Source organism: Astyanax mexicanus, chromosome 13, assembly GCF_023375975.1.
Source record: "Astyanax mexicanus isolate ESR-SI-001 chromosome 13, AstMex3_surface, whole genome shotgun sequence".
In the NCBI taxonomy this organism is placed as follows: domain Eukaryota; kingdom Metazoa; phylum Chordata; class Actinopteri; order Characiformes; family Acestrorhamphidae; genus Astyanax; species Astyanax mexicanus.
In genome coordinates, this window is record NC_064420.1 from 49,480,485 (window position 1) to 49,507,860 (window position 27,376).

Below are 27,376 nucleotides of genomic sequence, written 5' to 3' on the forward strand. Positions count from 1 at the left end.
TAATATAATGTATTCATTTAACCACAGTTAACAGTAATCCACTCTATATTCCAGTTCAGTAATACAGATGTGTTTTGTAACACAGTGAATTCCAGCTGTTGTCCTGCAGTCTTTTATGTGAAGCTCTGGCTCCCCCTGCTGGTAGTTTCAATAATTGCTTACCTTAATTACCCAGATTGGCCTGTTTTGATCAACAAATAACTACAACAGAACGACAGTATTACGTTAAAATAAATGTTTTTCAGTTGTTAAATAACTTATTTAGACATCTCCATATATTCAGTTTATCACTGTTTAGCCCCACCTACCACTCGTGCTGTTTATGAACTGGCAGATTGATTTCTCTTCAAATAAAGCTTTACATGTATTAAATAAATGTTAATTCTGTTGTATTACATATTACATGTATATACTAGTGCATCTCAAAAAATAGGAATATGATTGAAAAGTTAATTTATTTCAGTTATTCAGTTCAAAATGTGAAACTCGTATATTATAAAGAAGTATTACACACTGAGTGATCTATTTTAAGTCTTTATTTATTTTATTTTGATGATTATGGCTCCAAATCCTGCTGGAAAATGAAATCTGCATCTCTATAAAAGTTGTCAGTAGCAGAGGGAAGCATGTAGTGCTGTAAGATTTTCTGGGAAAGCACTGCACCTATGGAGATGTGGATTTCATTTTCCAGCAGGACTTGGCCAAATATACCAATCGGGCTTATATAATATTCTACTTTCCTAAGATACTGATTTTTGGGTTTTCATTCATAATCATCAACAATAAAAGTTTTTTTAAATATCCAGATACATGTTAACAGGTCCTTGCTGTTGGTTAAAAGGTGGTTGCTACAGTGCTTCTTAGTGGTTGCTAGGGTGTTGCTAGGCAGTTGCTGCAGAATCCCAGGTGGTTGCTCAGGTGTTGTCAATGTGCAGCCATAATTAAAGTTAATATAGAATAGAATACATTGCATATTATTCTAAAGTGTAACCAACAGTCATTGAGAAAATACTAATAACGGTATTTTATATGGTATGTTCATATCTGACAAGATACACATCACATAGTATCATATCAGACAGACAACAGATAAAAAGATGAGCCAGGATGACACATACAGTAAGTGAAGTGATATATTTTAATGCTTCATGAATGCAAATACATTTTTAAACAGGAAATAAAACCTATTGCTTTAAATGTACAATTACAATTACAATTACTCGACTACTTGAAATCACTCCTAGTATTTATTTAAATCTACAGAGTAGTTCACATAATAATCTTTTAGCCCATGGGGCTAAACAAGGCCCTGCCGTTTGTGTAACCCGTTATATTAAAACTCTGACAGCAATAATTCTAATTATACGCGTTTACACCACACAGTTTCAGACGATACTGACTGAATAAAACATTTATTTATTACACACATCCCCGACGTAAACACCTCGCCCGGGCGGCGGATGATTTTTATAATCAGACCACTGTAGGTACAGGTAGATAAGATGGTAGCATCTTCATTATATTGGCAGTGCACTGTAACCACCGGCCCTCGTGCACCAGTTTCACAGCAGTCCAGCAGCTAATCCAGCTTGTGCTAGTCGATAGATTGTGAGTAAAGGAACAATTTGGTGAAAACATCGCTATACTGTATTAGAGCATCACAGTATTGTTCACATGTAAAAATTGGTGTCAGAAGTGGTTCATTTTGTCTTGTGTTTGTGTTTACACCCCAACCACTAGATGGCAGTGTTTCACAGTGGGATCACAGTTTAGACATACCTTCTCTTTTAAGGTTTTTATTCTTATTTTATTATCACATCACACGAACAATTTATCGAATCATAAGCCCTGCATTGTGATACACATTGTATCCCCAGGTTCTAGCTAATACACATTTTTATTTTAATGATTTTAAACTAGATAAAAACTACGTGTAGAAACAAGTTGGTGGTTTTAAAAATTATGGCTGATTGGTGTGTTTTGCCCAGAGCTACCTAACCCTGTCAGAAACCACATAAGCAAGTTTATTAGTTGAGTATGAGCTTCTGTTATTAATTATAAGCTAAATTAGCTTTATATCTGCAGTGTGAAAACACTTTTTTGGACGGTTCAGACAGACAAAGTAAAACAAGTAAAAGAAGTAAAAGTGGTGTTGTGCGTCAGCATGCAGCAGTAGATCAGATTACAGTGCTGGTGATTCTGTTTCTACTGTAACTGTAGATTAATCAGACATGTATAAAGTACTAGAGACTCAGACTTGAGTAAAAGTTAATGTCCTCTATTAAAAAAAGAGACTTGAGTAGAACTTGTAGTGTTTTTTAAGCTCCACACTTAAGTAGAAGTACTTAAGTATTTAACATTTTTTGTACTTCAGTACTGCAAGTAGTTTATAGTAAAATTCAGTACTAAAATACTGAAAGTAAAAGTACTGTATTGTGTTATTAGTGTATTTATTATAGAAAGCAGTGAAAAGTGACGAACAGCTTCATCAAACCTGGTGACAGTGCAGAGCATCTACCGCTCTGACTTTAGTGATAATGTAGGTTTGGAATGATTCCTAATATTTTTATAATTATAACAGGTAACAATGTAGGTTTGGACTTAGATTTCAAGAATTTCAGGAGTGGAAACACCCTTAAAAATGCTAAATTCAGACACCGAACATGTCTAAGATGTGCAGATACATTTGGGTTTAGTGTAAATTCGAATTTTCACCAAACGATTCCTTTAAAAAACACACAAACACAAGCGCGAACATTCCCCAAATATTCATTATATCTGTTTTGACTGTATCTCATTAAAAAATTTTAAACCCTTTTAAAATCAGAGAAAGGCCATTTCATTAAGCAGTCAACTTAAGCAGCCAGTGATGCTGATGAGGATAAAACTCCAGTGTTTTTCTTCTTCATGGACGTTGTGCAGCTCTAGATGTGGTCTGGAACCGTCACCAGAGCATCCTCAGCGTCCCTGTCCACACTGACATTCTGCAAAACACAAAAAAACAGCTCTGTAAAGGTTTTTCTGAACTCGTCAAGAGTTCATTACTTGGGCTGTCAATGTTAGTGTTAATGCAAGCAATTCATTTGGAATCTGTAACACGTTATTATTTTTTATAATGCAATTAATTACATCATCAAGTTTGACCCCAACTTCCGTTGTAATGTGCCCCACCCCCTAACGCACAGATTTTTTTGGAGTGGTTCGCTTTTGGTGAGAACGTGACCTGGTCTCTGGTATACTTCTTTTTAATTGAGCTAAACTGCTAATAAGGCGCAGTTTGATAATCTGATATATTAGCCAAATAATATACAGCTGTGAACAAACACTGTCTTTGCTGCTGCTCCATGCTGTTTACACACTACAAGCGCAATATGTAGTGCGTTCACTGCTCACAGCCGCGTGACTCTGCACTGCATGTCCCATTGAAAACACTGTGTTCTGTGTTAAAGCAGCGTCTCACTGTATATACACAGATATACACAGATATGACAAAACACTGAATTAAAAAAATATATATTTCAAGAATAAACTACTTTAACAAAATGATTTTTTTATTTAATTAATGCATACAGTATGCTATGGAACACCCCTATGAATTTTATCAGATTTTTTACAGAAGTCAATGATCCAGAATGTTATGATAATAATAATAATAATGCACTTCAAATATCTCCAAGAAAAAAAATAAATGATGCTGGACAGATATAATCTGTCTCTAGTAGATATATAATGGGAAATGAGAACAGTGTGAATAAAAAAAGTTATTATTACCCTGATGTGATAATTAGGGGTGGGTACAATATTTCAGGGAATAATATTGTTCACCATAGGGGTGGGCGATATGGCTCAAAAATAATATCACGATATTTCAGGGTATTTTTGCGATAACGATATACTTGGCGATATAGGAAAACTAAAATAATTCATTCATTTCAGGAATATAGTATAATAGTATAACAGCATAATCATAATATGGCGAAATAAATAATGTAGCATAAGATAATTTAATGCAGCAAAAAATATTGCAGAGTATTTAGTGCATGCATATAAACTGCAAACTAAAACAATTATACAATAAATACACCTAAAGCTTCACAGTAAATAATAGACCACTTTTAAGACAGAACAGCCCTATTATCACGATATAGATTTTTAATATCATGATATTTCTGTGTCACGATATATTGTATACGATATAATATTGCCCACCCCTAGTTCACCATATTAAAAATTAAAATTAAAATTAAAATTAAATTAAAAATATTAGAGATATTATTGAGTACAATAGAATATGGCACACCCCTATTTAGCAATTATGATTACTTGGACCAAGCACATAACGGCAATTAATACAATCAGTGAAATCAGGTGCCACCCAACAATAATGGATTATATCTCAATTACAGTGGATTAAATTGATATTTAAACTATTAATCACTCACTTTAGTTGAAAACCCAGATTATAACAGGCAGATCTGAGATTAGAAACTGCAGATTAGTGCTGATTATCCTGATTAGAGTCCAAACAGTGCTAAAATATCCAACCTCTTAATCCTTATACCTCCAGACTAAGCTCAGTAAGGCCCAGGTCTTCTAAGCAGGGGGCTTTGGTTGGGGCAGGACTGGCCATTGGCTGGGCGCGGCTGTGGCGTAACGGGGGTGTTTGACTGCACTGAGGTTCATCACACTAGTGGAGAGGGAAATTCGAGGTTTTGGGGGGAAAAAATTATAAATTTTGTTGTTTTTTTCAGTGGAAAAGCATGTAAAAATACTACGAAATCTTTAAAACCGCTTCAGTTCTTTAGTGTAAAGAAAGGTACACAAAAGCACTTTGACTAAAAACATGAAGATCCCTATTTTACACACCAAGAACAGTCTATTTTCACATCTTCGGTCTGCCTTGTTTAAACAGCAGCAGAGCTTCTGAATATATCTACACTGATGGGCGTGGTGTTCTGGTTATGAATGAGGTGTGTTCAGGTAACTTTCTGGTGTATTGCTATCTCTATCTTGGTAAGAGAAAACACAGGAGCTCCACTGACTGAATACAACCTAGACAGATGTCAACAGTCAAATGTTCATCACTATCTTGGCAACGCAGCAGTGCACAAACCCAACTTTTACATCAACAATAAACAGAATAGTAAATAAAATAACATTGCTGTTCCCGTAAATGAGCTGCTGGAGCTCCTTCACAGCATCAACCAGCAGCTCAGTTTCCTCTGCTGAGAAGAGTTTGTTGGACACATCCAGGTACCTGCACCGTTAAAATAACAATCCACTGACTCTTTTTTTTTTTTTTTTTCTGATTTTTCCCCCTTTTTCTCCCAATTTGGATATCCAATTGTCCCACCCCTTTGTGCGTCCCCATCACCGGTGAGGCCCGCGACCCTTGGAGGATGCGGACGAGCACACGCCTCCTCCGACACGTGTGAAGTCAATCACCCCTTTTTTCGAGCTGCTGCTGAAATGAATCATTGCCTGAGCGGCTAGTGCGCTCGGAGGAAAGCACAGCGGCTAGGTTCCGATTCATCCGCTCACAGACGCCTTGTGCCGCCCAGCGTCACCTTGAGTGTGATGGGGAGAGAGTGCCATCTACCCACCCCAGAGGGAGCAGAGACAATTTTGCTCCCCTTAAGCGCCGGCAGCTGATGGCAAAGCTGCATGAGCGGGGGTTCGAACCAGCGACCTCCCGCTCATAGTGGCAGCGCATTAGACCACTCGGCGCCGATCCACTGACTCTTAAAGGAAATGATGAGCAAGTGACACTCTGATTGGTTTATTTCACGTTTTGCCCAAAATTAACCACACCCATGTATGATTAAGAGAATATGTACGTCTTTTTTGCATTTCGAGCCGAGCAAGGTGTACTTTTCCCGTCGTTAAGATAGCAAAGACACTCTGACACGCTCTAAATCAAGCTGCATGGTGCACAGTTCACAGCTCGCATATAGATTACTTAAAATAGGGCCCGAAGTCATTCTAAATTAGTTAGGTATGCATGCTTTTTATTTTTGAAGTGTTGTTGGAGGATTAAAATATTTTGGTACATGAAAATATAAATATATCAAACTATCGTAACTCAAAAAGTATTCATTACATTCATTTAATGAATAGTTTACAGCAAAGATTGGTGTCAGAAGTGGTTCATTCAGTGCTGTGTTTAAACCCCGCCCACTAGAGGTCTGTGTTCTACTCTGATGTTAGATCCCTTTGCTTTGATTGGATAAAAAGTCATTTGTCTTGCTTACAGTGTTGCTATATATCATGATATGTTAAACAGTATAGTAAGTAATCTCCTAACATTTAAAAACATTTTCCTTCGAATCCTTAAAGTCTTTAGTAATGGATTATGACTGTCTTTGGTACATGTGTACTTTTAATACATGTTAATGGTGTAACGGTACTTGTATTCTGTACGAATGGTCAGGGTACGGGGGTCACGGTTGGGTTTGCGTAAATGCACGCAGAATACTCGGTACAGAGGGAGCCTATAGGAGACTTATAGATAGAACCAATGAACGTATTGCGGAATTAATGTTCACACGAGTGTTGCACTAGTCGCTGCGCTGAAATCACTGCCATAGGAAATGATTGGTCGTCTGACGCTTTCCAGTGTGAACGCAGGGTTAGGCGCTCGTACTGCCTCTCTCTCTCTTTCTCTCTCGCTTGCTCGCTCGCTCTCATTTGTGATGTCTCTCTCTCTCTCTGAGAAAATTATCTAGTCAGCCAGACCTGCACTTTTAAGTGATTGACGCAACTAATATGATTTAATTTTAACAATCTAATGCTGATATTTCTTTAAAAGAACTCAAACACTGAAAAGCATCCAGTAATATGCTTAGGAAAAAATATGTAATTTAATCAGTTAAAGTAATGCTTTTGTTTTTGTTGCTCACTGTTTGTTTCTTGTTCCAACAAGATATATAAAAGATGGAGCCTCTCATGATGACAGTAGGAGCGAAACCTGGTTTCAGTATTTAATAAAAGAGCTCGAGCCCCGTTACACCATTCCATCCCAAAAAAACTAAACATGATTATAATAAAGATTTATAGTTATTATGAAGTTAATAAAGGTGCGGCTATACAGAATGCCAGAATGTCCCGAAAACGTACTAAAAACGTACTAAAAATGCACTGAACCGTGTGGTTTATACCGAGGTGTGAACCGAACTAAGAATTTTCTGTATTGTTACACCCCTAATACATAGTGTTTAAATCACACTTTCATCTATAAATGTCTACGAGGGTTTCTTCACACACTCATTCAGCTGTCTCACACTCACACACACACACAAACACACACAGATAAATGAATGCAGTCTTTCTGCTCCTTTTCCAAGTGAACCCTACTGTCTGTGCTGAAATCACATGAATGAACATTTGAGTTCCAGTTAAAATCAGATGAAAATCAGTAACTCTGCTGCTTTAAACCTCTGATCCAGCTCCATTCACAACAACTGAGCTGATATTTATACCTCCTTCATGCTGCAGAGAAAACTGAGCTCAGCAATATAGTCACACACTGTCTGCGTTGCCTCTTATAAAAGCAAAAGTGGGCTGTAAAAATAATAAAAATGAAATATTTTGTGTTAATAGTACATGACTACACTACAAGTCCTCATAGTAGAGTTATTCTAAGTTACACTGAGTTATATATAAATAACTGTACTGCACTTACCACAGGCCTGTCTCTGTGTGTGTTCACTGCTTCAACATTCAGGAAAACAGATTCAACTTTACAGCCTGGAAATGACAAAAAGAGAGCTTTTTAAGAACAGAAACAGAAGTGCTTGGACATCAAATGCAATATTATACAAATACATTTATATTATTATTATACCGTATTGCATGTCTGAGGTATTTATGAATAATGCTTAATTTGGTACTAGTATATAAAAAATCATTTGCAACTATGACTAGTACTGCATCTCAAATAATTAGAATATCATTGAAAAGTGACTTTATTTCAGTAATTTAGTTGAAAATGTAAAACTCATTTATTATATATTAGATGTATTACACACAGAGTGATCTATTTTAAGCATTTATTTATTTTATTGTTGACTATTATGGCTTACAGCCCATGAAAACCCAAAAATCAGTGTCTCAGAAAATTAGAATATTATATAAGACCAATTGGTACTTTTGGCTGTGTGCCAAGTCCTGCTGGAAAATGAAATCCGTATCTCCATAAAAGTTGTCAGTAGCAGAGGTTCAGCATGAAGTGCTGTAAGATTTAGTGTGAAAACAAAACTGCACTGACTTTAGACTTGATAATAAAACACAGTGGATCAACACCAGCAGATGACAGACATGTCTCTCCAAACCAAATAGATCACTCTGTGTGTAATATATCTATATAATATATGAGTTTTACATTTTGAACTGAATTACTGAAATAAAGTCACTTTTCAATGATATTCGGATTTTGAGATAAATGAGATTCACTAGTATTTTTTGGTCCACTAGTTGGAGCTAAGTATCTTTTATTTGACCTTTTATTTTATTTTATTTATTGAGAATTATAAAGTGTAGTCATACACTCAAAACACCACAAACCAGAGAAAAAGACATTTATCAGAGTCAGCAGCTTAATTTTTTAGCATTTTACACTGTAATCATTTTATTCAGGGTTCAAAACACCAGGTTTAAACTAACAAACAAGCCTGTAATTGATACTGAGCTGTTAATATTATAGTTATTTGACCATTTATTACTATATTTAAAGATAAGTGGAAATTTTGCTGATACTCACCATAGGCAACAGGGGTGAGTTTGAGCACCGTGTGCAGAGGACACTTCAAATATGGCAGCTCACCTGAAGAAGAGAAGGAGGAGAATGTGTGTGATCAATTAGCCAACTCAATCAATACACAGACTTGAGCTTTAAATTATCACAGGACTCCATTGGGAACCTCTACAACTCGTAATAGTCATTACACATGCATTACACACTACTTCTGTCTGTGTAGCATACACGTACAATAAATATTATTAAAAGTGGCTCATATCAGTCTTTGGGCCTTATTTTAGTGATCTGTAGGCGAGGCATCAACTGTGCACCATGCAGCTTGATTCAGGGCGTGTCAGTGTGTCTTTGCTATCATAACGATGGGAAAAGTACACCTTGCTCGGCTCTAAACGAGCAAAAGGCATGTACTAATTCTATTAGCTTATCATGGGTGTGGTTAATTTTGGAGGTAACCAATCAGTGCGTCACTTGCTCATCATTCCCTTTAAGAGCAAGCTGTGCTCTGACTTTGGCGGATTGCTATTTTAAAGTTGCAGCTACCTGGATGAGTCCAATTCTTATTGCGGATGCGCCCTTGTTGCCAAGATAGCAATGAACGTCTGACTGTAGATGTCTGTCTAGGTAGTATTCAGTCAGTCTCCTGTTGTTTATATTGCCAAGATAGCAATACACCAGAAATGTACCTGAACACACCTTATTTCCAGACCACCACGCCCATCAGTGTAGATATATTCAGAAGCACTGCTGCTATTTAAACAACGCTGGCGGAGGGCACAAAAATAGACTGTTTTCAGAGTGAAAGATAGCAATGAACATCTCGAAACGCCTTGCGCGGGGTGTAAAATAGGGCCCTAAATGTTCAATCAATTATTGTTCCTAGTAACTTTTATCTTTCCTCTGGTTGCAACTATATTTACAACCATTTCTTTAACAGTAAGTGTATATAAGTGTATACCTGCACTTTTATCCAGGAAGTATGCCAGTAGACAACGCATCACAGCCTGGTGACAGACCACCAGAACATTCTCCTGCCTCTCCAGCTCCATTATTACCGGCTCCAGCCTCTGCACCAGGTCCTCATACGACTGACACAGAGAAAGAGAAAGTGATAGAGATACAGACAAAGAAAGAAATTAGGCTTCAGTTTCTTTCACAGTAACTTTCTGTGCTAATTTAATGCTTCAGTTTTCAGTTCTAAAGTCTAATCCAGTGTCTGAGGAGAGCTCTGTGTCGTCTCTGAGTTTCCCCAAGGCTGTGTTTGTGAGTCTCATATTTAACACATGGACTTTTTAACAATGTTTTGATTCATTGATTCCAATTTGCACTCGATTTTTGAACCGATTTACTCAATGAGTCAATTGACAATCAACAAATCGTGATCCAACCACATATCAATGAATTATAAAGTTTAACTGTCTCCCAGCTTTTAAATGCCTTATTTTCCGGTTTAATCTGCCTTTTAGCAATTGAGTAAATCAGAACACCGAACAATCACTGGGACTATAGTACTGATCACTGTTCCTACCTCATTCTTGGTCCAAAAACAATAAATAACCATGATAATGGTGACCCCTACCTCACCCTTAGGGTAGCGGTAGCGGTATTTATCCTGGTCTCTGAGCGCAAACTCCTCTGGAAAGTTTTCCTGAATCTCCTCATACGTCATCTCCTCACACACACCCTACACAGAGAGAGAGAGAGAGAGAGAGAGAGAGAGAGAGAGAGGATGGTAAACAAACCCTCTGCCCAGGTGGCAGTGCTGCCGCTGAGATAACAGGTGTTGGTGTGGAGCTAAAGCCGTAATTAATCAGTGCTGATTATTTAAAGACTCAGAAATGGCAAAAAATGAGCTCATCCTCCTGCAGCCTCACAATAACGACACCTCAACACAACAACACAACCTCACTGACCCTTACACAACATCTCCACAACCACACTCAACTCACTGCTTTTAATACTGCACCACCCTAATTAATGTATTATATTACTGTGCTGTATTGCGAAACTGCTACTGACTACTAAATTTCCCCCAGGATCAATAAAGTGTCTGTCTGTCTGTCTATTTGTCTGTCTATTTGTCTGTCTGTCTGACTACCTATCTATCAATCTGTGCTGTATTGTGTAACTGCTACTGGCGAGAAAATGTCTGTTCGTCTATCTGTCTCTTTCTACCTGTCTATTTGTCTGTCTGTCTATCTATATATTTTTCTCTCTGTCTATTTGTTGCTTTATTGTGTAATTGCTACTGGCTACTGAATATTTTCTGTCTGTCTTTCTGTCTGTCAATCTATTTATCTATTTGTATATCTATCTATTCGTCTGTCTGTCTGTCTGTCTAGTAAATGTTGTCTGTCTATCTGTCTCTGTCTATTTGTCTGTCTGTCTATCTATATATTTGTCTGTCTGTGCTGAATTGTGTAACTGCTACTGGCTCCTAAATGTTTTCTGTCTGTCTGTTTGTCTGTCTATCTATCTATCTTTTAACTATACAAATAGTCAATGAATTTAACTATTTGTACATCTATCTGTCTATCTATCTATCTATCTATCTATCTGTGCTGTTGGTGTAACTGCTACTGGCTACTAAATGTTTTCTATCTGTCTATCTATTTAACTATTTGTCCATCTATCTATCTATCTATCTACCTATCTGTCTGTCTGTCTGTCTGTCTGTGCTGTATCTATTGTTTAACAGCTACTGACGAGTAAATGTTGTCTGTCTATCTATATCTGTCTTTCTATCTGTCTGTCTGTCTGTCTATTTATCCATCTATTTGTCTGTGCTGTATTGTGTAACAGCTACTGATGAGTAAATGTTGTCTGTCTGTCTGTCTATCTATCTATATATGTCTTTCTATCTGTCTGTCTGTCTGTCTATTTATCCATCTATTTGTCTGTGCTGTATTGTGTAACAGCTACTGACGAGTAAATGTTGTCTGTCTGTCTGTCTGTCTATCTATATATATATTTCTATCTATCTATCTATCTATCTATCTGTCTATCTGTCTATCTGTCTGTCTATCTGTCTGTCTATCTGTCTGTCTATCTGTCTGTCTATCTGTCTGTCTGTCTGTTTATCCATCTATTTGTCTGTACTGTATTGTGTAACTGCTACTGATGAGTAAATGTTGTCTGTCTGTCTGTCTATCTATATATGTCTTTCTATCTATCTTTCTGTCTGTCTGTCTGTCTATTTATCCATTTATTTGTCTGTGCTGTATTGTGTAACTGCTACTGGCTACTAAATGTTGTATGTCTGTCTATTTAATTATGTGTCTATCTATCTGTCTATCTATATGTCTCTACTTGTCTGTCTGTTGTATTTCAGTATATAGTAAATTCTGGTATATCAGTACTCACAGCATCGATCTCATTCAGGGCTTTCCACTGCTCGTAGGTCACGCCCACTGCCTCCGCCGTCTGGATGGTTCTCTTCATGTGGCTGGTCCAGATCCTCAGGTCAGGGATGCACTGACTCCTGATGTACTTTCCCAACGCAGCAGCAAACTGAGGTCAGCACACACACACACACACACACACGCACGCACGCATACACATATATAATACTGCACCAGGTACAGAACAGCACCAGAAAATCAGAAATTCTGACTGATACTCTTCCCTCAGTACAGTAGGAGGACAACAGTGCAGAGTTACTGTACAGCAGTATTCCTGTGTTCATCACTGATTGATTACTCTGTATTGATACAATCCTATAAACCCCGCTCACCTTGTTTCCACGGGGGGACAGCCCCGAATCCCCCCCGATACGGCCCACCAGGTTCAGTTCACTCTCTCCGTGGCGGCACAGGTAGATGGTGCGCGGCGTGACGTGAATATTCATCAGATAGTAAACGATCCTGCTCTGGATATGATCCTGCACTCGGTTCACCAGGTACCTGCTGCCCACGTTAAAAATCTTTATATATGACAGGTTCCTGCAGGGGAGACACAAATAATATACAATAAATATATGATATTTTATTATTCTCTATTAGAACATTACTGGAAATTTACTAAATTTACTAAAATACAAAAAATAAAAATAAAAACTAGATTTTCTTTATTATTTTAGTGCACAGCTTTATACTTTCTGGTTATAGTTTTTACTAGTTATAGTATTAAGTTAAATATTATTTCGTTTTGACTTCTTTCCCTTAAATTCAGTTAATTTTAACTATGTTTTTACAGCAGGTTTGCTAGTTTTTATATATTTTTAATGCAATTTTTTGTATGGTTTTTATTAGTTCTAGTATTCTAGTATTGGTAGTTCTTATTAGTTTTTATATATATATATTTAATGCTTAGTTTTAGAAGTTTTTATTAGTTCTAGTATTCAATTCAGGTAAGTTCTTATTAGTTTTTATATATTTGTTAATGTTTCGTTTTAGTATAGTTTTTATTAGTTATGGTTTTCAATTCAGGTAAGTTTTAATTAATTTTTAAAGTGGTTTTGCTAGTTCTTACTAGTTTTTTCATATGTTTTAATGCTAATTTTATGTATAGTTTTTAGTTCTAGTATAAGTTAGTATAAGTATTAGTAGTAAATCTTAATTCAGTCAGAACTAATTGCTGCACAGGTAAATGAGTCTCACCTGTCTTTGTCGTCGTCCAGAGGAATGTAGGTGACCTTATAGCACTCGATCCTCTTCAGGAAATCTGCCACAGCCTCCTCTTTATCACAGTTCAGATAATCAGGACTGCTGAGCTTCACTTGCTGGATGAACAGAGGAGCAGAAACAACAGTTTCAGTACATAAAAAAATAAGAAAGCACTTAAAAATGATGAGTTTCTTTGATTTTACCAAATTGAAAACCTCTGGAATATAATCAAGAGGAAGATGGATGATCACAAACCATCAAACCACCAAACTGAACTGCTTGAATTTTTGCACCAGGAGTAAAGCAGCATAAAGTTATCCAAAAGCAGTGTGTAAGACTGGTGGAGGAGGAGAACATGATGCCAAGATGCATAAAAACTGTGATTAAAAACCAACCAGGGTTATTCCACCAGTTACTCCAACAAAAGCAGGACAAAACTCTTTTAATACCCTTGATTTCAGAAGAAACAATGAATGAACAGGCATCCCAATACTTTTGTCCATACATTTTAGTATCAAAATAATCATATAATCATTATTTACCTTGATATTTTCAGCAATAATTTCAGGATCATCACAAATGGATTCCACAAAGAACACCTAGAAAATAAACAAACAGTAATCAGACAGACTTATTAGAAAGGTTTATCCTGAATGTAATAAACTGTATCAGTTAACAAAACCCACCGCACTTGATATCTGTACATATATTTCAATATGTACAGTACCGGCCAAAACTTTGGACACACCTCTTCTTCTCATTCAGTGTGTTTTCTATCTTTTTATGATTTTTTACATTGTAAATTTATTATTAAAGACCATATTAATGCAATACAGGAACACATGCAGAATTATTCTGTAAATAAAAAGTGTTAAAGAGACCAGAATCTGTTTTATACTTTAGATTCTTCCACATTTTTCCACGCTGACCTTGTATCCGTTCTCTTTGGCGAAGAACAGGATGACCTCTCTCCGCTCACAGGTCGTGTTGGTGGCATCAAATACCTGAAGAGAGATAAAGACTTTAGAGTTAGTGCCAGATCCAGGCTCAGTTCTTAATACCAGTGATATAAGCAATATTTTTACTATGAGTGAATGGAGGAGCTACTGAGCTCTGAGTTTCCTCTTCTGAAGTCCCCATTGCTCCACCAGCCGCTCGCGTTCAGTAAAACTGAGTCGTACGTAAAGACGTGTGACGTGGCCAGAAGAAGAACGTTAAATTACTGCATTAGTTAAACTAATGTTAGCTGGATAAGTGTTAGAGAGATACTGTACTCTGTACACTCCATTAAAATTAAGTTATATATTATAGTAACTACAGACTTTAATTTAACTTTATTTTCTTAGACAAGCAATCAATGCAGGAGGTATCTCCTTGGAAAAAAAGAAAGAAAAAAGGTCAAAAATATGCAAAATATACTAGAATCTCCTAAAAATAATGTGTGAATGTGTGAATGTTTTTGCTTTGCTCTGTTTTCTGGTCTGTGCTCTGCTACTCTGGTCTGCTGTTGTGCTGGTGTTAGCTTGCTCTACTCTTCAGCCTCTACATTTTCTCTGTTTTCTTCAATTTTACTTTACTTTACTTCACTTTTACTGTACTATCTTACTTTACTACAGTCCGATATACTCCCCTCTGAATGACGAAAGAGCTAGCGCTTAGTGCGGTTAGCAGGTAATGCTAATGCTGCTCCAGCAGTGCTAGCCGGGGTTAGAAGCTACAGGCTGATAATACACACCTCTGTACGGCAAAAGAGCAAGTGCGGTTAGCGGCTATTGCTAATACTGCTGGAGAACTAAACTGAAACTCCTGTATAACTCATACAATTCATACATAAGGAGCACCGGATTATAAGGAGCTCTGACGATTTTTGTGAAAATTAAAGGATTTTAAGTGCGTTTTACAGTGCAAAAAATATGGTACTAAATAGAATACCATTGCTGGTCCATAAATTAGCTTCTCAAACTATTAAAAATGAGTGGGTTCAGTCAGAAGGTTCTGTTTTCTGAACTATGGAAATAAGAGCTGAAATGCTGATATTTTGTGTTATCAATTGTTTTAATGTCAAACCCCAGTGTTTTCAGTCTACAGCAGAAATAAAGGGATTGGTCTCACTGTCTCTCAACTGTATAAAGATCTAAGTACTGACTTAAATCAGAGGTTTCACTGTGTGATCAATCATTTAAAACACAGTGGTTTTCAGGGGGTATTTTAGTTTTTATTGTGTTGCTGCTTAACCGGCTGTTACTGTTCTGTGCCCACTCACCGCCACCTGGCCGTGATCCTGAGAGAAGTAGATAGACACGTCCTTTAGTGCAGAGAGAGCACAGGCTCTGAAATACACAGAAACATAAATATACTATAATGCTCTAACGATATGCCAAATACTATATAATATAATATAATATAATATAATACTAAAATATATAACACTATACTCAAGACATGAGCATGATAATAATATTAATACCAGGTAAATGTTTAACTATACACAGTCAAATCAGAATATTATAACCAGCATACTGTGGGCAAAGGTGTGAATATATATGTACATTCATTACTCTGTATGTAGAAATATATTGTAGATACTAAGGTTTAATAAAATAGTTCTGTAAAAGTTAAAGAAGCATCAACTCAATCTTTTTACTCTTTGAGTAAAAGAATAAAAGTACTGGTTTAAAAAAACTACTTAAAATATAAAAGTAAAAGTAATTTAAGGGAAAAAAATAAAGCCATTAAGAACAAAAGCTTAGGCCTACATATATTATAATATATATATATACACACATCTACATATATTGGGTGTAGAAACAAGGAGGTCATAATATCAGAATTCTAGATTAAGTTCCATACTTGCGAATCTTCATGGCTTCTTCATTGTCAGGACGGAAGAACTCAAAATTCTTGTAGGACTGGCAGGCCTCCCTGCGGTACTGCCCAACATTAAACACTGTTAAAACAGTAAACATAACATTAAAAACTTACTAAAAGTGCTGCTTTCAACTGTAGCAATGATTATACACAAAGGTGAGTATTATCAGGCTGTAGCCTGGTGCTAACCTCAGCTAGCAAACATCTCAAACCTTTTTGTTGTTCAGAGGGGAGTATATCGGACTGTAGTCTCAGTGTTTACTGTGTTAAAACAAGCTACGCTAGCTAATATCCCCCTGGTTTTCCAGAGCACTCAGGGTTCCTCAGTGTAACTTAGTCAGGTAGCATTAGCCGCTAATGCTACTGCTCCAGCCTTAGCGAAAATCTGGAAATCTAAGATTACTGTAAATAAACGGAAGCGCTTTACTCACCCAAATAAAACAGTTTTCAGGAGAGAAATCTGTGTAGATGTGTAGAACATCCAGCACTTGTTTGACTTGCCTGTTTCGTTTACTTAGCTTATCTTAGCTTTTTAGGAAAAACATGGCAACACCCCTGTTCCTACTACTTAGTTACTAGTGTCACATAAAATGTGATTTATAATCCAGTGCACCTTATGTATGACAAAAGAACAGAAAATAGACGTTTATTGATAGTGCACCTTTTAATACTGTGCACCTTATAGTGCAAAAAACACGGTACACATACAGTGTGTACTTGGGTATGTGGACACTCACAATATGCAAATCAGTCAATCAATAATACCGCTCCCCTAGCTGACGTCCAACCATCTGCATCTCACCGCTATTAGAGGCACACTGCTCAGCCCAATCAGCTCTTCCTTTTGCTTTCCCCCTAAACCCATACATCACCCAGTGGCCCTCCCAAACTACTCCACCCATTTCTTTTATTGCATTTATCAAATTTGAGCTGAGAGTCTGGTCAGCTAAAATCAAGGGGTTTAGTTTTCGTTTAAACTGACCTTTAGTAGGAACTCCGATCCAGTTGAGGTAGCGGGTGAGTTTTTTGGAGATGTAGGTTTTCCCTCTGGCTGGCAACCCCACCATCACTATCATAGTGGGGGAGTTAGTGAACTGCGGCACAGACGCTGCAACACAGAGAAAACACAACACATATATATAATCAGCATACGCTAAACCACAGTCTGAGACCAAACTGTGTGAATGTAAAACATAAATCAGCTATACGGGTGGACGATATATCCTAAAATAACATAATATCACAATATTTCCAGTGATTTAGTGAGAACGATATTCTTAGTGATATGAGAAAACATAAAAATGTATTTGTTTATATAAAAAAAAAAACGTGTACTTTGTTGTGAAGGATTTACATATAAATAAAACAGTTTCAAAATTCAGTTGCCTTGGAAAAGCCAACTTACTGTTATTCGTAATCTTCTTATTATTATTCTATTTATGTTTTTTTAAGACGCTACTCGTCCTACAGCTTTCAACGTGGAAACGTGGAATTTTGCAGGGTGGTAGGAACTTTTTGGAGCAATACATGGTACGGTTTAATAGATTTAGGGCCACTTTTGAGAGGGAGCAACACTACAGCAACCGTCTACCAACACCATTGCAACCACATAGAAACACCACAGCAACCACCTCACTCATGCTTTTTGTAAAACAACGCAAGGTCCGTTTTTTGTATAACAGATATTTTTTAGGACACTGTCCGAAAATTTCAGCACATTTATGGGGATCGAATGGGGGGACGAGATCATAAGTCGTGGCCATGACTTATTAAGGCATAAAAACGAGATCATAATTTGTGGCCATGACTTATTAAGGAGTGGGAATGAGATCCTAAGGCTTGACCATGACTTATTAAGGCGTCAAATGAGATCCTAATGTGTGGCACGGACTTATTAAAAGTGTGGAAACAAAAAAATTCAGCCCTGGCCATGTAAGTTGTCACCACAACTTAATTATCTTGTTCCCACACTTTAATAAAGTGTCCCGCATTAATAAGTGGTGGCCACGCATTATTTTTTTTTTGTGTGATGTCTCTTAAGGAGCTCTGTATGATATTGTTATAGTAGCACACCCTAATCTATGAAATCTAATCTATAAAATGACCTGTTCTTTCTTTTAGTCAATTGTATTATTTTTAATAATTCAATTTTATGTGTCTGTTTATTTAAGAATGAATTGATAATAAATTAATAGATTTATCTAAGCTGCTGTTAATACTGGATGATAAATGTGTAAAGAATGAGTGGATGGGCGGCTGAATCAGATGATTATGAAAGAGTAAGATTAGAATAGAGATTGGGATGAGGTTTTTCTGTTAGTTAACACCCTCGCCTTCATTCAGGCGTTCAGGGTTTTAGATGATTCACTCCGATTGACGAAAAAAGCTCAATGGAGACCCGACCCGAGCCTCGTCACACACCCACTCCATTAATTACAGCGTGTTAATTTAGCCGCCTGTACAGAGTGCTCCTGTGAGTGAATGGGAGGGAACAACTGTTCTTGTTTTTTAGATCTTTCTCAGTTTAGAGTTCAGATAGAATAAAGATAATCCACTTCTATAAGAAAAAAGAGGATCATAATGAAAATATGTTAAAAGCGAAGAGTTTTAGAACTGGTACAGAAGAATAGGGACCCTAAGCATATTCTGTATATAGCTGGACAGAGCATCGTCTCTCAAAAGTGAAGCCGCCACAGGTCGGGCGCCCCCTGCTGTTCGGTTGCAGAAAGCTGTGTAACTCCACCCATCCCTATAGGTTTCAATGGCAAAACAGAACAACTTTCAATCACGTTTTTTTCTAATATACTATAATTCTACCCCCATTATTTAAGTGCAACAGCTAGTGTAACCTCTGCTTATATTGTTACATTTTTATATCCCTACAGAATTAGCTTTTTAAACATTATTCAGCTCTATTCAAAAAAGGTGTGGTTATTGTAAAAGGGCTGGTTATGGGCGGGACCAATAACAGACCGTCAGCTCCGCTCCGCCCCGCTCTGCAACCTGTGACCTCGAGGCAGCCCTCAGGGGCGGAGTTATTTAAATGAGTAGGCTGTCTCTCCACAGTCTTTCTCCCTCCTCTGGACTCGGGTATCAGGATCGCCAACATGGCGGAAGATTTTGGCTTCATTTTCATTGAATGAATGGGAACGGCGACACGGTGTCCATCTATTTTACAGTCTCTGACCCTAAGAAACCCACCGCAAGACCCAGTCGATCAGTTAAGAAATAACTCGGAAAGTTTTTTCGTCTTTCAGAGAGAGATAATTCATCAAGATCAAGAAATAACTCAGAACAACAGACTGACCACCCCAGAGCCCAGACCTCAACTTCACTGAATGTGTAGGGAAAAGATTTCAGAACACCCACCATCGTGCTTACCAGATGAGGTTCTAATGTGTGGCCATGACTTATTCAGGCATGGGAACAAGATCGTAATGCATGGCCATGACTTATTAAGGCGAGAATTAAGATAATTAAAAAAATAATAATAATAATAATAATAATTAAGTCCCCACAGCTAAATTATCTTGTTCCCACTCTTTAATAATAAAAGTTTTAGAAAATTTTTGAGGATTTCAGAACCCCCATCACCATGTTTAACAAATGATCATCATATAGTGTACCAACCGAAAACAATAGAAGCTGTATAAAAGGTACAGGTGGATGCTATAAACTAGGCAGGCAATATGGCCCATAAATAATATGTTTATAAAGTTTTTTGGGAGAAATGTTGTCTGTAGTTTATAGAATAAAACAACAATGTTCATTTTACTCAAACATAAACCTATAAATAGCAAAATCAGAGGAACTGATGAATATAAATAAATAGAGAATGTTCTAATATCACTACAAAAATGTTTGCCGAGATTGCGTACCGCAGGGTTAACGGCCCTGTGTTCAGTGTATAAAGCGCACTGTTTACACAGTGTCTGTTATATATATATATATATATATATATATATATATATATATATATATATATATATATATATATATATATATATATGCTATATATATATAATATATATATATATGATGCTATCTATCTATATATATATATATATTGAACAGTGGAATTAAATGCAAATGTTGCTAACTGGCAATAAAGCTAATACTAGCATAGTGCTAAATGCATGGTTTAAAAACCTCAATCCCCCTAAAGAAAAAAGTGTTCAGTAATCTCTAATAGAGCAGATTATGTGTTTTCTGATCTATAAACATTCACTAAAGTATGTTAGCTCAGCTAAAAACAGCAGCAGCGACCTTGAACCCTGAATTTATCTGTACTTTAGTCCATTTTTAATAGATAAAAGATCACGTCAGAAGATCTACAGCAAAAACTCGCTGTTCGCTGAAGACGTTCCCTCACTCACAGCCTCTTCTCCGGCTCAGTCTGCTACTCATCCAGGGAACCCAGATCTTCTCCAGAGGGTTCTGCGTGAGTCCACTCTGCAGGTGATCCGGCATTTCCTCAAAACGGTCGGTATCAGGGTCTGCGTCCATCATGCAGCCGTTTATCTGTCCAGACTGTCCACTAAACGAGTGTGACTGAGCGTGTGGGCGACAATGGCCTCAAAAAGCTAACTTTAAAACGAGTGGACTAAGCCCTGGGGGTGGGCCTCCACTATCAGCTGACCAAGGTGAGCTGCCCTATAGTGCATTCAGGAGGCCCTGGTGGGTGTAAAAATATCGTAAACCTGAGAAATTCAGAGTTTAATGTAAGAAATCTGCACTCGTACGACTGCTCAGGTCATAAAAGCAAAGTTCACAACTAGGGATGCAACAATGTGACACGATATGAGATCTTATATAGACTGTTCACAGCTTTAGACCCTCTTTTTTATTAAATTAAACAACAAAACTAATGAAATTAATAACAATAATTAAAAATGGGCTTATATCAATAGATTTTAAAGTAGAACAGTCAGTGACAGCCAATTGTAGTAAATTGTAGTCCTTTTCTAGCATACAAATTTGGGCAGAACAGTGGTTTCATGGTTAGCACTGGGGTCTTGGGTTCAAGTCCCTATTTGGGTTTCCTACCACAGTCCAAAAACATGGAGATCAGGTAAATTGGATAATCGAAAATCACCCCCCAAAAATATAAATTTATCTGGGTCCAGGCATGGGTTGCTGTAGTTCCTGATACAGTCATTTCCGGTTGAGAGTATGCTGTGTGCTACTGGCTGCCAGAGTGCCAAAACCAATATCTTTATGATACCAACTTGCATCAGTATTCAACCATTTATTTCCATGACATTAAAAGATCTGATTTAGAGTGTCTCTTGCTCATCATTCCCTTTAAGAGTCAGGTGAGCTCTGACTTTGGCAGATTGCTATTTTAACGGTGCAGCTACCTGTACGTGTCCAACAAACGCTTCTCAGCAGAGGAAACATTTACGGAAACAGCAATGTTATTTTTTTTACTATTCTGTTTATTGTTTTTTTATTGTACTGACTAATGTTTTTACTCCTCCAGCAGTGCTAGCCGGGGTTAGCAGCAGGCTACAGGCCGAAAATACTCACCTCTAATGCTGGGGCTAATGCTAATGCTGCTTCAGTCTCTAAACTGAAACTCCTTTATAACGCTGTACTTCAGCAGAATGGCATTCTGGATTTTAAGTGCATCTTATATTGTGAAAAATACGGTAATTGAAGTGAATCGAACATTTTTATGCAACCAGGCACTGACCTGTGCCAAGCTTCTGACTCCACAGTTTTCAGGATCCTCCCAAAACCTGCCAGACAGAGTGAACATTACCGACCCTGTAAACCGACACTCGAGCCGCAGCAAACTGGCACAGTGCTTTGGTGGCCTTGGCATCTATGTAGATGGATGTCATCCTCAAAGGGCAATGAGAGATTTGTTACCTTCTAAACGCTACAACTCATCTAATCTCATACTGAAATATAACTGTAGCACCTCTCAACGTCAGGAGCGTTTCGCTACAACCATAGCCCTGTATCCCTGAAATGAAAATGGGCAGGTTTATGATGCTGATTTGGTATAAAAGCCGTATCTATCAGTTTCTGAAGAGTAAAGATGAGCAGAGGATCTCCAGATTATAGAAAGTGTGTGAAAAAATGATTGAAATTTAAAAACATTCTGTTCCTCAAAAAAAGACTAGAATGGATTTGCATATTTTGACTATATGAATATGCTAATGCATCTAAAAAAATGAATATCATTGAAAAGTTACTTCATTTCAATATTTCAGTTCAAAAGGTGAAACTCATGCAGCTCTGGAAGTGCACTTCAGTTTCTGAATCAGTTTCTCTGATTTTGCTATTTATAGGTTTATAGATTTATATAGATTCTATAAACTACAGACAACATTTCTCCCAAATATTCTCATTTAGAGCATTTATTTGCAGAAAATGAGAAATGGCTAAAATAACAAAAAAAGATTCGGAGCTTTCAGACCCCAAATAATGCAAAGAAATCAAGTTCATATTCATAAAGTTTTAAGAGTTCAGAAATCAATATTTGGTGGAGTAACCCTGGTTTTTAATCACAGTTTTTTTCATGCATCTTGGCATCATGTTCTCCTCCACCAGTCTTACACACTGCTTTTGGATAACTTTATATCAGACAAATTGACCAATAAGACCGAATGGTACTTTTGGCAGTGTGGGCAGTGTGCCCACAGTGAGTCCTGCTGGAAAATGAAATCCGCATATCCATAAAAGTTGTCAGCAGAGGGAAGAATGAAATGCCAAAACACACTGACTAGTAGTTACTATATTCACTAATACCACGTACAACTTTACTGTACACAACAAAAGCCTTATGTTCACCATGACCAGAAGCTCCGCCCAGTTTTTTACTGGATTCTACTGGGATAATGGACCATCAAACATGGTATTTTGATTGGATATTGGTTGTAAGAGCTGCAGATTTTAGGGTTCAGTAACTATAAGTCTTAACTGTGTCAGAAAAACTGGTTTAACTGAAAAATCCTGTTTAGTGAGGCGTCAACAGTTTTCCTGCACCCTTTTCATGGGGTTCTGACTATTCAGCCAGTCCAACCAGTTACTGAAAGATTCATTATCAGTGGCTGCACTGTGAGTAGAGTGTAGATGTTCACTGTTGATCAAAACCTCTATAATAATACACAATAAAATGAGTACATAAATCCACTAATGCAGAGTAAAGTCCAACTACTTCTTGGGGTTTCCTTAAGTTAACAGTTGTCATGGGTGGATGGTGAATGGGAACTTCTGGCTGGTGTTTTAATGATACTAAAATTACAACTTTCAATACGATTCCTGCCTAAATATCTCCATACAGATATTGAAACAATTCCATGGCAAAATATACCAACTCTAACTCTTTACAACTTAACAACTGATGCTCTCAAACACATTAAAGTTTGGGAGGGGCACTGGGTGATGTATGGGTTTAGGGGAGGGACAGGAAAGAGAGAGCTGATTGGCTGAGCTGCAGCCACAGTCGTATGTCTCTGATAGTGGTGAGACCTAGATGGTTGGACGTGAGCAGGGGGCAATATTATTGATTATTGACTGATTTGCATATCGTGATGAGTCTGCGTACCAAAGTACACGTAAATATAATCTATGCCTATAGCACAGTTGAATCTGAGAGGGCGCTGCAGAGGCTAAAATTATCACAATAATAGCGTTTTTTTTAAGGTTAGGAAATATTTATACAAATTTTAAACAGGACTGCTATGTTTCATTACTTCAAAAGGAACACGTTTCAGCTATTAATGAAAAAAAATGTTTTAGGGTTTAGTGGCTCTTTAAGATAAAAGAAATTAAAGTGATTAACTCTTGATAAGTTCAGTGCAGCTGTTAACTGAAAGCCTGAATAACAGGTGACTCTACCTCATAAAGCTGACTGAGAAAATCCAGCAGAGATGTTCAAAACTGATTATCTAAGCAAGAGGTGTAAATATATAAAATATATTCTGATTTGTTTGAACCTTTTTTTGTTTTTAAGACTTTAGTATTAATCTTACAATGCAGAACATTTTTAAATATGATAAAACTCAATTTAAGGTGTGTCCAAACTTTTGACTGGTACTCTACAGTGAATACTGTATTTACTGTATATGCACCTACATAACAAGCAACTTGATCCCGCCTCCTTTCACACCACTTAACACTCAATAATTTCAGCCTGAACTGTTTTTAAATGAATAAACAGAATCCAGAGCAGCAGCCAATCAGAACCTACGTCATAATTATTTTGCGTGAGACACGTTAGCTTTTCAAAAAAAAATCGGTACGAAGCAGCTACGCACAGTGACGTCACAAGGACGACCCTCAGGACAAAAACAACGCAACGAAACGCAAAACAAACCAACGCAACCGAGACACAACGCCTTAGCCTTTGAGAGAACAGCACAGCACCTACCTGTCCACCTGAGCTCACCTGTGCTCTCGCAGCGCGTGCGTTTCCTAGCCTGGTCCCTCCTGGGCTCCATTGCTTGTCTGCGTCGTGCCTACTTGCTCCAGTGTCCTTCCCAGCAGCCTGGCTGAACTGGACTCTGAGCTCGTGCTACTTGTTCTCCTTATTTTTCACAGACAACGTGCTCGCTCGCGACCCCCTCAACACCCACCCCCCTGCTGCTAATGCTACTGCTGCTAGCTGTGATATATGATAGCCTGCTGCACTGTTCACTGCACCAGCAGCCATTAGTGCCAGTGTCATGGTACATGCTGCATGCAAGCTTGTATTTGCATATGCATTTATGTGGCTGTTGCATGGACCACCGTGCCACAAGGAAAACCGATTATTGCAAATAAACAGTGCCTCGGTAAACACAACAGCTGATAGAGTTGGTGCATGCTAGTATGTGCATGCATGTGTATTTATGTGGCTGTTGCATGGACCACCGTGCATGCAACTATAATTATGCATATGGCCGCAGGAATCACCATGCATGCAACTAAACAGTGCCTCAGTAAACACAACAGCTGATAGAGTTGGTGCATGCATGGACCACCATGCAACTAATCATGCATATGACCCAAGAAAATAAACAGTGCCTCAGTAAATACAGCAGCTGCTAGAGTTGCTGCATGCTAGTATGTGCATTGCATGTACGGTGGTCCCTAGAACCACATGCATGCACATACTAGCATGCACAGTGTTTATTACTACTCACCATGTGCTCTCTGCGTGCGGGGTATCGCCCCTCCGCCGCCAGGGGGCGTCGTTAGAGCGCGCGCGATCAACGATCCGTTCATTTGGCATGAAAAACAAACCGTCCAGCTATTTTTGGAGAGGGCACTGAGGGTCCGTGCTGTGCGTATTGCGTGTCAGATGTTACGCAAGCGCGCGCGAGCACATACACACTCACACACACTCTCACACTCTCACATAAACACGCGCACATTGGTCACAGTGGTGTGAGGGGGAGCTGCTAAACCCAGCTGGGCGTAGGGCGGCCCTCTAGTGGCAGCAGCGTGTAAGTGCACGCTGTAGGAAAAGGGGGTGGTTCTATTATAAAACACAGTGGATCAACACCAGCAGATGACATGTCTCTCCAAACCATCACTGATTGGTGGAAACTTTACTCTAGACCTCGAGCAGTTTGGACTGTGTGTCTCTCCACTCTTCCTCCAGACTCTGCTCCCTTGATTTGCAAATGAAATGTAAAATTGACAGATGATCAGTGATGGTTTGGAGAGTCATGTCTGTCATCTGCTGGTGTTGATCCACTGTGTTTTATTATCAAGTCTAAAGTCAGTGCAGTTTTGTTTTCCCACAAAATCTTACAGCACTTTACGCTTCCCTCTGCTACTGACAACTTTTATGGAGATGCGGATTTCATTTTCCAGCAGGACTTGGCACACTGCCCACACTGCCAAAAATACTAATTGATCTTATATAATATTCTAATTTTCTGAGGCACTGATTTTTGGGGTTTTATTGGCTGTAAGTCATAATAATCAACAATAAAAAAAATAAATGCTTAAAATAGATCACTCTGTGTTTATTAATACATCTATATAATATATGAGTTTCACATTTTGAACCAAATTACTCAAATAAAGTACAATTTGTAATGATATGCTAAATTTTATTTGGATGGACGGAGCATTATTTTCTCCTGAATGAATTAAACCCTCATTACAGACTAACAGCATGACTGCTGGTCCCCTGGGGCAACCTTGAGCTGAACCCCCCCACAGATACATGCCTGATCCACAACACTCACTCAGACATACCAGGAATATCACAAGCAGAGTAAAACCCCCGGCCTGCTGATCCCCCTCAGGACTTAGGTTTATGTTTGAGTAAAATGAACATTGTTGTTTGATTTTATAAACTACAGACAACATTTCTCCCAAATTCCAACTAAAAGTATTGTCATTTACATAATGTATTTGCAGAAAATAATGCAAAGAAAACAAGCTCATACTCAAAGTTTTAAGAGTTCAGAAATCAATATTTGGTGGAATAATCCTGGTTTTTAATCACAGTTTAAATCATGCATCTTGGCATCATGTTCTCCTCCACCAGTCTTACACACTGCTTTTGGATAACTTTATGCTGCTTTACTCCTGGTGCAAAAATTCAAGCAGTTCAGAAATTATGTATATAAGTATATTAATTCCTCATTTCCTGGAGCGGTCCTGATGAGTGCCATTTTCATCATTCTAACATTTTTATTGTCTTCTTTGCAACTGCACTTGATGATACTTTCAAAGTTCTTGAAATTCTTCTTTTTTCAGATTAACGGACCTTCATTTCTTCTTAAAAGTATGTTTTTTTCTTTATTTATTTGAGTAGTTGTTGCTTCTCATAATCTGGATTAGAACATTACTCAAATATTCACTATTCACTGTATACCTGTAACTCTACCTCTTCACTACTTTACTTTAACTGATGCTCTCAAACACTTTATTAAGAGACAAGAAATTCAAGTAATTAACTCTTGATGAGTTCAGCACAGCTGTTAACTGAAAGCCTGAATTCCAGTAGACTCTACCTCATAAAACTGACTGAGAAAATCCAGCAGAGATGTTCATCTAAACAAGAGGAGCTACTTTGAAGAATTTAAAATATAAAGCATATTCTGGTTTCTATGTTTTTCTTCATAGTTTGGATGAGTTTAGTATTAATCTACGATGCAGAACTTTTTAAAATAATGAAAAAACCCTTCAAGATTTAGGA

General features: G+C 37.6%; 1 protein-coding gene and 1 long non-coding RNA gene across 8 annotated transcripts in view; one reads left to right on the plus strand and one right to left on the minus strand.

The window, feature by feature from the left end:
* The window catches only part of LOC125780655 (uncharacterized), a 227,472-nt gene that overhangs the window by 149,745 nt on the left and 50,351 nt on the right, over positions 1-27,376 (plus strand). The window lies entirely within an intron of this gene.
* On the minus strand, positions 1,120-25,566 carry LOC103045586 (6-phosphofructo-2-kinase/fructose-2,6-bisphosphatase-like). 7 transcript variants are annotated; one of them, XM_049463135.1, is made up of 15 exons: positions 25,362-25,566; positions 17,207-17,332; positions 16,207-16,303; positions 15,620-15,686; positions 14,286-14,360; positions 13,899-13,955; positions 13,351-13,472; positions 12,486-12,693; positions 12,116-12,262; positions 10,332-10,436; positions 9,711-9,840; positions 8,759-8,821; positions 7,682-7,746; positions 4,562-4,687; positions 1,120-2,984 (listed from the first exon to the last, which is right to left on the minus strand). In XM_049463135.1, exons 1-15 carry the CDS (start codon positions 25,441-25,443, stop codon positions 2,925-2,927), a joined length of 1,530 nt encoding a protein of 509 aa, XP_049319092.1. In that variant the 5' UTR covers positions 25,444-25,566; the 3' UTR covers positions 1,120-2,924. The 7 variants fall into 7 exon arrangements, with proteins under 7 accessions (XP_049319092.1, XP_049319094.1, XP_049319095.1 ...); XM_049463137.1 differs by lacking the exon at positions 25,362-25,566 and adding an exon at positions 24,608-24,942; XM_049463138.1 differs by lacking the exon at positions 25,362-25,566 and adding an exon at positions 24,626-24,927.

Coding starts and splice junctions, on each gene's coding strand:
- LOC103045586 (XM_049463134.1), bottom strand. CDS start 20,733: ATGATGGACGCAGACCCTGATACCGACCGTTTTGAGGAAATGCCGGAT. Junction 17,333..20,600: donor ACTGAGCCGGAGAAGAGGCT/GTGAGTGAGGGA, acceptor TCTGTGTTGCAG/CGTCTGTGCCGCAGTTCACT. Junction 2,985..4,561: donor TTACTGAGCTTAGTCTGGAG/GTATAAGGATTA, acceptor TGTGTTTTGCAG/AATGTCAGTGTGGACAGGGA.